Source organism: Brassica oleracea, chromosome C5 (assembly GCF_000695525.1).
Source record: "Brassica oleracea var. oleracea cultivar TO1000 chromosome C5, BOL, whole genome shotgun sequence".
NCBI lineage: Eukaryota > Viridiplantae > Streptophyta > Magnoliopsida > Brassicales > Brassicaceae > Brassica > Brassica oleracea.
Window position 1 is genome coordinate 20254532 of NC_027752.1, and position 10735 is coordinate 20265266.

At 37.7% G+C, this 10735-nt stretch overlaps 2 protein-coding genes across 2 annotated transcripts; one reads left to right on the forward strand and one right to left on the reverse strand.

The window, feature by feature from the left end:
• Positions 1 to 7: 7 nt before the first annotated feature.
• LOC106295622 (pentatricopeptide repeat-containing protein At1g30610, chloroplastic) lies at positions 8 to 3637 on the forward strand. Its single transcript, XM_013731575.1, has 8 exons — positions 8 to 1262; positions 1451 to 1642; positions 1726 to 1807; positions 1892 to 2083; positions 2185 to 2298; positions 2382 to 2472; positions 2556 to 2713; positions 2802 to 3637. The coding sequence occupies exons 1-8, from the start codon at positions 13 to 15 to the stop codon at positions 3582 to 3584; spliced, it is 2862 nt and encodes a 953-aa protein (XP_013587029.1). The 5' UTR covers positions 8 to 12; the 3' UTR covers positions 3585 to 3637.
• Positions 3638 to 8115: 4478 nt separating this feature from the next.
• LOC106344730 (glutathione S-transferase T3-like) lies at positions 8116 to 9365 on the reverse strand. Its single transcript, XM_013784047.1, has 2 exons — positions 9344 to 9365; positions 8116 to 8861 (listed from the first exon to the last, which is right to left on the reverse strand). Exons 1-2 carry the CDS (start codon positions 9363 to 9365, stop codon positions 8116 to 8118), a joined length of 768 nt encoding a protein of 255 aa, XP_013639501.1.
• Between the last annotated feature and the right edge of the window lie 1370 nt (positions 9366 to 10735).

A 10735-nucleotide genomic window follows, 5' to 3' on the forward strand; every position in this document is an offset into this window, starting at 1 on the left:
AGGGGTGATCTGATGATAGTCGATAGATTTCGAACTTTGAAGTTGCAGAGTGAAATGGCGGTGATGATATCGACGATTAGCTTCGTCAACGCCTCTTTCCTCGATGAAAGTCTGAACTTTCGCCGCAATTCTCTCCGAAGACCGGTGTTTCCTCAAGCTTGGTTCAACGGCCGGCGGCTCGTTCCTCTGAAATCGAAGAAAAATGTAATCTTGTGTTTGAATTTGAACGCGAAGGAGGTTAGTGAGTTCAAACCCAGTTTCGATCAGTACCTGCAAATCATGGAATCGGTTAAAACAGCTCGGAACAAGAAGAAGAAAGTCGACGCCTTGGTTATAGACAAAGGTGAGGATGATGGTGCTAGAAGAAGATTAGTGTTGGGACGAGGTGTCGAAGATGTGAAGACTAAAGATGAAGGCTTCAGGAGAAGATACTCGAGGCAGGAGTTGGTCAGCGGCGAGAAACGCGATGACGGGAGAGGTTTCAAGAGGAATGAGGAAAGTGGGATTCAGAGAGATGTGAAATGGAGCAAGAGTGTTGAGACTTCTTCAGCGACTGTCCCAGAAGATGAGAGCTTCAGGAGAAGAAAGTACGCGAAGCAGGAGATGGTTAAGTACCCGCGTTCCCCTAGAGGGATTGAGCGAGGTTCTAAAGCTGATGTTCTTGGAGATATGCGGTTCCAGAGAACAGCCAAAGATGTCAAATGGAGTAAGACTGGTGAATCTTGTTCAGTGACTGCGCCAGAAGATGAGAGCTTCAACAAAAGGTACGTGAGGCAGGAGATGGTTAGTTACCATCGTTCCCCTGATGCATCCAAAGGGATTGATAGAGGTTCCAACGCTGATACTGTTGGAGATAGGCGCTTTCAGAGAATAGCCAAAGATGTCAAATGGAGTAAGAGTGGTGAACCTTCAGTGATTGTGCCTGAAGATGAGGGTTTCAGGAGACAGAATCCTAAGCAGGAGATGATGAGGTATCAGCGTGTCAATGGTACATCAAGAGGAAGTGAGAGAGGTTCCAGGGGAGATGGTTTGGATCTTCTCGCTGAGGAAAGTCGAATTGAGAGACTAGCCATCGAGAGGCATGAGTTAAGAAGTAGCAAGTTGAGTAGAACCAGGATTGTGGGTGCTAAGAAAGATGATGATGGCTTGTTTGACATGGAAAGTCCTGCCTTTAGATTTTCCGATGAGTCCAGTGACATAGTGGACAAGCCAGCAACTTCACGTCTCGAAATGGAAGACAGAATCGAGAAGTTGGCAAAAGTGTATGTGTTTTAAGTTACTATCTAGTTTTGGTTACTTTGAAGAAAGACACTAGGAGTTAGATATGTTGATTTAGTTGTGTGTTATTGCAGTCTTGCAGATGAGATTAGGGAGTTAGATTAGTTCATTTCTCATGAAACTATTATCAAATTCAGCTGAATTTTATGTTTAAGGAAGTTTATTTCGCTAGGTTGAATGGTGCAGACATCAATATGCCTGAATGGCTCTTTTCGAAGGCGATCCGGAGTGCAAAGATCAGATATACGGATTACACTATAATGAGACTGATCCACTTTCTAGGGAAACTTGGAAACTGGAGACGAGTTCTTCAAGTCATTGAGTGGCTTCAAAGGCAAGACCGTTTCAAATCAAACAAGCTAAGGTACTAAAAGTGAGCTGTTGGAATTCAGTTGTAGAACTCTAGATTCTTAATAATGCTGACAGATTTTACCTTTTTGGATCCAGAATCGTTTACACAACTGCACTAAATGTGCTTGGTAAGTCAAGAAGGCCTGTGGAAGCTCTCAATGTATTCCATGCAATGATGGTAAAAAACCCTTATACCATTCATGTATGTGTTCTTTTTGCTTCCGTTATGATCTGAGGTTTTCTTTGTGTTTTTCTTCACCAGTTACAAATATCATCATATCCGGATATGGTAGCGTACCGTTCAATTGCAGTAACACTTGGACAAGCTGGTCATATAAAGGAACTCTTTCATGTGATTGACACAATGCGATCTCCACCTAAAAAGAAGTTCAAGCCAACGACACTTGCAAAATGGGATCCCCGGCTTGAACCTGACGTTGTTGTGTACAATGCGGTCAGTGATTTATGATTGTCTCCTTCTTATTGAAGATATATATATATATATATATAGCCTACCTTTATCTAATGTAAGTGCTGGGTATCCATCCACCACAGGTGCTCAACGCATGTGTTCAACGGAAGCAGTGGGAAGGAGCATTCTGGGTCTTACAGCAGTTAAAGCAAAAAGGACAAAAACCTTCTCCTGTCACCTATGGCCTCGTCATGGAGGTTAAATAGTCTTTCTTCTCTTAACACTTAATGTTCTATAGCAACACAATTCAGTAGTGGATTTGTATTGTCTGTCTAAGCAGGTGATGCTAGCATGTGAGAAATACAACTTAGTTCATGAATTCTTCAGGAAGATGCAGAAATCCTCTATCCCTAATGCTCTAGCATACAGAGGTATTTTGTGAACTCTTTGTCTTTTTTTCCTCTACGTTATTAGTTTTTAAGGAGTGTAACCAACCATCTCATCCTGTGATCAGTTCTTGTTAATACACTGTGGAAAGAAGGCAAAACCGATGAGGCCATACAGACGGTTGAGGATATGGAAAGCCGTGGTATTGTTGGATCAGCTGCTCTTTACTACGACCTTGCTCGCTGTCTATGTAGCGCAGGAAGGTGTAATGAAGGACTTAATACGGTAAACTCTATAAACCCAGTAGTCCTTAAAGCTTATCGAGAATCTGATCTAAAAAAGCTGATCTTGATTATATACCATCCAATGTCAGATTAAGAAGATATGTAGAGTTGCAAATAAGCCTCTTGTGGTGACTTACACTGGCCTTATACAAGCATGCCTCGACTCCGGAAACGTGAAGAACGCAGCTTATATCTTTGATCAGATGAAGGAGGTCTGCAACCCGAACCTAGTTACTTGCAACATAATGCTAAAAGCTTATCTACAACAAGACGGGTTGTTTGAAGAAGGCAGGGAACTTTTCCAGAAGATGTTGGAAGATGGAAATAATATAGAAAGCAGCTCAGATTTCGAATCGAGAGTGTTGCCAGACACGTATACTTTCAACACAATGCTAGAAGCTTGCGCTGAACATAAAAAGTGGGATGATTTTGGGTATGCGTATAGGGAGATGTTGCGTCACGGATACCATTTCAATGCTAAACGTCATCTCAAAATGGTTCTTGAAGCTAGCAGAGCAGGACAGGAAGAAGTGATGGAAGAGACATGGGAACATCTGAGACGGAGTAATAGGATTCCGCCTTCGCCTCTAATCAAAGAGAGATTCTGCAGGAAGCTCGAGAAAGGCGATCATGCAACGGCCATATCCTCTCTTGCTGTTCTTAATGGTAACATTGAGGAGACTGAGCTACGGGCATGGTCCACGGACGCATGGTCCAAGGTCTTGTACCGGTTTGAGAAAGATTCAGTTTTGAGGTTAATGGACGATGTAAACAGGCGCGTGGGTTTGAGAAGTGAGTCTTCGGATTCGGTTTTGGGGAATCTTTTGAGTTCTTGTAAAGAGTTTCTGAAGAACAGAACACAAGTGTTGTAAGTTATTGAAACTCTTTATTATAACATTATAAGAAAAGGCTGTGATTGTTGTGATTTCTTAAAAATAGAAGAAAGAGGTGAGGGAGAACTGAGAAGTGCATTATTATTATTACGTGTTATCAGGTATGTGAATCATTGCTGCTATCTGAATAGAGTTTCAATTAGAGTTTATACATAATTAATTAGTTGCGAGACAACTCAATCCCAAACCTAATTCTGAAGAACATAACTCAAGTGTTGCTATTTATTGCGTATCTAATGTCAAAAGCAAAGTATTTAAGGAGACAATGTGTTAACATCTAAAAGAGAAAACGTTTATGATAAACTTCTTTGATAAATTGGAAAAGTCATAAGTTGAACTATTACATAATGATGAACTACACTTTTTTTTACAAGTCGTAAGTTCAAAGTAGGTTTTTTTCAAACCGCGTAGTCTACTCACTATCTAAATAACAACCTATTAAAAATACATACAAGTATTTTGGTTGGTTGAAAGCCAAATCTACGACTTCCAAATCATTTGTACTCATTTGTTTTTCTCCACGATCTCTTTAAAAGATTTTTTTTTTTTTTTTTGCTTTGATTCTTCAAACGTTCGAATATACATTGAACTAGCGTAGTTCTAAACAAAACAAATTCATTTTAGCAACAAAAATAGGCTAACAAATTCATAAAACTAAAATTTTAATTGTGTTTTTGTTGGAATGTGAAGGGGATAAAGTGTGTCGTATCTTAAGCCACCCGAAATAACTAATTAATGATAATGAGACGTGAAGAAATAGAAAGTCAACGTGCACGAGAATGGTCGGTCAATAGCAATTGCAACTTATATAATGAAATCAAACACTCGAGAACATGATTAACTCGGGGTTCTTAGGATGGGTTCTTATCGGAAATTAACAGTTTCTTAACTTCCGCTAAGAACTCCACTCTAAGAACTCCGGGTTAGTCATGGTCTAATACACGTATATTTATATTGCTTTCAAACCTATTGCCTTCGCATCAAACATATCTGCTTTTTTGGTTTGTAATAGTTATAGAACTAAACAAATTAATTTTTGATTTTGATATACTAGTATTTCTTTTGGATACGCATTATTACATGAAGCTAGCCAGCAATTCGTGTGTGTGATAATTTAATATGCTCGGGCTGATGAATGATGATTATATGAATAAAAGTTTGTGTGACAAAAAAAAATGGTACTAATAAACCGATACCAGACAATTTGAATGTGATTTGAGCATGTTAGGGCAGGTGGGTAAACATCAATAATCACCACTAAGATACAAATGGCATCGGCGTCAAAAAAGACAAACCCACTAAGCAGCAAACACTGTTATCTTCTATCAAAAGACGTATGCACGATCATGGTCTATAAATAGCTAAGAAAAATAATATAATTGTAGTGACCGATTGATTGTAATTTGAAATGTAAATAATAGTTGAACATAGGACGGTGAAAGTTATAACCGACACAATAGAAAAGAAAGGATGGAGAGGAGGAGACAACGCATTAGGTGAAGGAGAGCTGTCCGCAGGGTACGATGGCGCTTTTAAGACATTTAAAGGCACCAAAACACGTACGTGCCGCTACTTCATGGGACTGTGCCATGCTATGTAGACCCCAACCTAACATCTACACTCTACAATATAGTTTTTATTATAACATAATTTGAATTTTTTTTTTCAAAACTGGCCTAATTTGATGTTTTTTTACTCCTTCCATTCCACAGGTAAAGATATTTTGCATAAAACATAAGATTAAGAAAATTAATTTTAGAAGATAATATTATTACTAGTATAAATTTAAACTAATCATAAATAATGTCGTCAAATATTATTGGTCAACTAATTTTCAATAAAATTAAAATACATTAAAAATAAAATAATATATATTTTGGAACATCAAATACTCTCCAAAACATTTTATTTTATAGAACGGATGGAATATTTTTTATTGATCTTCTTCTTTTATTTCTAAAATTACTTATTTTAAAATATTCAAAATAATGTTTATAGCCCAATAATTCAGAACAATATGAAACATGAAAGGATACATCCTTTTCCACTAGAATGGTTCTGTCGGAAAACATGAATAGACAAAATACTGACGAGAAAAAGGAATGCAAATAGAATGCTCAATTTTTATATAGACTATGTAGTGTATGGAGTTTTTTCAGAAGTTAGATTTGGTGTTTACAATATATTGTTTGAGTTGGTGGAGATGGTGTTTGTACAAAATGACATGTTTTTCATTTCATCTAGACGAATTTCACAAAACTAGGATTTGTACATTTTTTTACCACAGATTCGTCATACGATGAATACATAGTAAAGTAGATAGGTTGTCACGTAATGCTTGTGCTATAGATTTTTGAACAGTTCTAGTTTTGTTTGTTAGTATAATTTATAGTTAGCAAAAAAATAAAATAATCAAGGTATAAAATCAATCTTTATTTTGAAGATTGAAGGTCTGATTGGTATACTGTTAAGAATAATTAGTCGAGTAATTTGAATTAATTTGGAGAAAGTAAAAATATATAATAATTATATTATTCTTTATTTTTGTTTAGTAAACAGAAGAAAACATATTGATATAAATCAGGAAAAAGAAAATATTTCGGTAAAAATGGGGATAGGACTCTTTTCATTAATCGGTAAAATTTAGAGGGAATTGAAGTAACACCGTTTCTTACTTCAGATTATTCTAAAAGAGCTACAGACCGTGAAACTATTTAAATAAAACAAAAATAATTAGGATTTAGATAGATGGAGTTTTATGTTTGTTAATTGGAATTAATGATGATTAAGAAAATTAAAGTCATAATTGATAATCTCTATTCGTTAATAACGCCAACGCCAAAGTCTTAGACCATCTTTATCCTAAAAACCCTAATGGGTCTCTTAATTTATTTTTAATAGTATTTAAAAAGTTAATTTTGGTAAAAGAGTTGATTAAGAACCTTGAGATTTTTTTCCCTTCATTGCAAGTCTCTTATTTTAGATTTATTAAAAAAAAATATTAAACATTTTTTATTGAAATTTAAATTTTTTTTCTTACATAAAACATAATAAAATATTACATTGTAGACATAGATTTTTAAATTAAAACATGAAAACAAATATTAGTAAAACAAACGAGAATATTTGAAAGAAGCGTCTGAGCTCAGTTGTTGTCTTCATCACGTCCAAATTTAAACCATACATGTTCAACTAAATCATCTTTCAGTTGTTGATGCATCTGTCTATCACAAATTCTAGTTCGAACACCATCATATTGGCGATATTTGTAGGCATATCTGTAGAGAAATCGAGATCGACATGTGAACTTCCGTTGTCTTCTGCTTGTTGGAACTCCGAAGGATCAAACTGAGTGTATTCATCTCGTTCGTCTTCTACTATCATATTATGGAGTATGATACATGCTCGCATAATCTTTCCTATTTTGACTTTATCCCAAAAAAGTGCCAAATTTTTAACAATGGCAAAGGTAGCTTGCAAGACTCCAAAAGCACGTTCGACATCCTTTCGGACAGCTTCTTGACGTTGAGCAAATAAAACTGCTTTCGGCCCTTGTGGTAGTTGAATAGATTGGATAAAAGTTGTCAATTTCAGATAAATACCATCGGTGAGATAGTAAGTCAAATGATACTCTCTTCCATTGACATAGTAAGTGACTTCCGGAGTATGACCCTTTATTATGTCATCAAAAACATGTGAGCGATCAAGAACATTGATATCGTTTAAGGTACCTGGAGGTCCAAAAAACGCGTGCCATATCCAGAGATCGTATGAAGCAACCGCCTCTAAAACGATTGTTAGTTTACCCGAACCACGAGAATGTTGCCATTTCCAAGCGGTGGGACAATTCTTCCACTCCCAATGCATACAATCGATGTTTCCTATCATTCCGGGAAATCCACGATACTCTCCAACATCAAGTAGACGTTGAAGGTCAGTCGGTGTTGGTCTTCTTAGGTACTCATCGCCAAACAAATATATAATTCTTTCCAACATGAGTTTGTTGTTGTTATAAATAGAGAAGATGCATTTAGCAAACATACATGTATAATAGAATGCATATAGACACACAAAGTCCGTGACATACAAATCCACCAGTCCGTGATCCTCCACTTGACACTAACATACACATAAAGACACATACTCCACTTGCCATTAACAGACACATACACTAACAGACACATACTCCAGTCGACTCTGTGACTCGCTTCAGTTGAAGGCAAGACTCCAAAACTCTGTCCCGCAAGCATCCTGACCAAGACAATAACAAACATTGATCAGTTGTTAAAACATTTTATATCATCACTAACAATAAACAATAAAATCCGAGAGACAAAGACAAAGACAAGAACAATAAAATCCGAGAGACAAAGACAAACATTGATCAGTTCTTAAAACATTTTATATCATCACTAACCAGACCATTACGAGAACTAGACCGAGACTTAAACTTAAGAAATAGACGAGAAACAAGAACAATAAAACTTAAGGACCAATCGGGGAACAAGACCTAATTAGACATCAACAACTCATTAATTAACTTCTTCTTCCGAGCTTCTTCATCAGCATCTAGAGGTTCTTGTTTTGCCATGATTCTGTCCAGAAGCTTCATCTTCGATAGCTTTTCCTTAATAACCAAATCCTCTTGCTTGATTCTCCACATTTTCTGAAACTCATCAAGCTCTTTCTCATCGCCGACTTGTTTCTTGCCACAGGCTTTTGCAGCCTTAACACCAGGGGGTCGAGTCGTTCCATCATCAGCTAGAGAGCAGGTTGAGTGCGAACCGTTATCTAACTTCTGCCTTTTGGAATCTCCTTGAGAGCAAGCCGAAGAAAGATCAGACCACTTCTGGTCATGTCTAAGCTTTTTCCAAGCATGTTCTAATGTGAACTTCTTTTTGTAGTTGTTGAAGAAGATTTCGTGGGCATGTTTGAGAACATCAGTCTCGTTTTGCCCACTGGTTTTCACACGAGTTGCTGCTTCAAAAGCTCCACAAAACTTGCCCACCAAGTCGTTGATCTTGTGCCACCTTTGCTTACATTGTGATGACTCTCTTCTGTCACACTCAGCGATCTTGGGACTAGCCGAGTAGTAGGCTGCTATCCTTTTCCAGAAAGCAACCGACCGTTGCTCATTCCCTACAACAAGGTCTTTACTGGTGTTTAACCAGGCGCTGATGAGGACATTGTCATCTGTTGGAGTCCACGTGTGGCGTCCTCTACTCTCTGCAGGACTGTCTGGTTCGAAGTTTGAACCTTCAGTTGCTTACGAGCCAAATATAGGAACAGGGGAAGATTCTAAATCGATGCCAGTATCTTGTTGACTTTGAAGAAGATCAACAAAATTTAAATTCATATATGGATTGGAATCCATATCTGAATTTGTCTAAGAAGAAGAGAGAAAGAGAAAGAGAGAAGAAGGAAAACAATTTGTCTAAGAAGAAGAGAGAAAGAGAAAGAGAGAAGAAGGAATCTGTTTAATAGAAGAGAGAAAGCGTTTAACGCTTTGATCAGTTCCACAACCACATGGAGTTGACATTTAGCTAACTCATTTATCTAACATTCATTGCTATCTAACTCATTAATCACACTTCAACTTTTAACATCAAGTAGACATTTATCTAACTCATTTCAATTCCACCTAACTGCTATCTACCTACTTTCTATCTAACCAGATTGGCAATCAAAGAACCTCCAGTTTACATTCACAATCAATTTACAGTTGAAATTTATCTAACCTGAAATTGCTTGCCTCTTCATCTGTCCAAACCACATACCTCTTCTTTGAAGAAACTCCAACTCTCTTTATCCGTCCATCTGAAAAGGAAACGCAAGAAACATAATCAACACTAGAACGATTCAGACACAAGAAAGTTTAAGAAACAAATACTGAGACATCATCTCTTGAATTAGTAGACATAAACAAACACAAGAACTGATCGACTTAAACAAAGACAGACACGTAAACTATCCAACACAACCGATTGATATATTGAGACACCTTGATTAATCATCTCTTGAATCACGAGACACAAACAAACACAAGCAACGCATGAGACGCATGAAGAATTATAAAGTGATCGACATAAACAAACACAGAGACATAAGCTATCGCAAAAATGATTAACAAACAGCGACAGAGACATAACCGAGTTGAATCAAGAGACATAAACAAACATAAGAGACGCATGAGACACATGAAGAATTATAAAGTGATCGATATAAACAAACACAGAGACATAAGCTATCGCAAAAATGATTAACAAATAGAGACAGAGACATAACCGAGTTGAATCAAGAGACATAAACAAACACGAGACACATGCAACACAACAAACGAATCTATATAACAACGAATGATTCAGACAGAGAAGGAAAAACACTTTGCTTTTACTTTCGGTTTGATTTCGTCGAGGATAGCCACGGGCCGGAGAGAGAGGTGGAGTGAAGCTTGATCCCGGTGAGCCGTCGTGGAGAGCGAGAGATACGCGGAGGCATCGAGGAGATCGAGAGGGAGGCGGAATCGTTGAAGAGAGCGACGGAGACGCGGATTCATCGACGAGATCGAGAGAGAGAGAGAGAGAGGCGGAATCGTCGAGGAGAGCGAGGGAGACGCGGATTCGTCGACCAGAGAGAGAGAGGCGACGATTCCACCGATAGAGACTCCGGCTGATGCCGTCGACAAGGAGATATCATCGTGGCGGAGAGATCACCGTTTCGCCTTTGGTTTCACCTTCGGTTTCACCTCGAGAGAAAGAGAGAAGACGAGACGGTTGAGAGAGAGATGGTGCATAAATGACACGTGCCCCGTGAAACCCCATCTCTAGTGCTCTTGATTAAGAGACGTTTTCACCTTAATTAGCTAAAAAATTTAAAAAAAAAATAAAAAACACCTAAAATCGTGGATTTGAAAACAGCGATAAAGGTGCTCTTATCACAAAAGCACTAAGAAATCTTACCGACATGTCAGCACGACGGAGTTGGTATCTACGCAGTACGCACAGTTACCGGAGCTTAACAAGTGCGGCGATCTTATTGGCTGATCCTGACTTTTCCGTAAAAAGGCACTTCCCCAGATAATAACTTCGTTTATTTACTACTCCTCCATATATTGTTAGTTATATACCTTT

Bases quoted from the DNA above. Each gene is read 5' to 3' on its own strand.
- LOC106295622 (XM_013731575.1), top strand. From the start codon at position 13: ATGATAGTCGATAGATTTCGAACTTTGAAGTTGCAGAGTGAAATGGCG. The intron at 1,643-1,725 runs GTACTAAAAGTG...TTTTGGATCCAG, and splicing joins TTCAAATCAAACAAGCTAAG to AATCGTTTACACAACTGCAC. The intron at 1,808-1,891 runs GTAAAAAACCCT...TTTCTTCACCAG, and splicing joins ATGTATTCCATGCAATGATG to TTACAAATATCATCATATCC.
- LOC106344730 (XM_013784047.1), bottom strand. From the start codon at position 9,365: ATGAAGAGGCAAGCAATTTCAG. The intron at 8,862-9,343 runs GTTAGATAAATT...AAGCAACTGAAG, and splicing joins GAAGAGGCAAGCAATTTCAG to GTTCAAACTTCGAACCAGAC.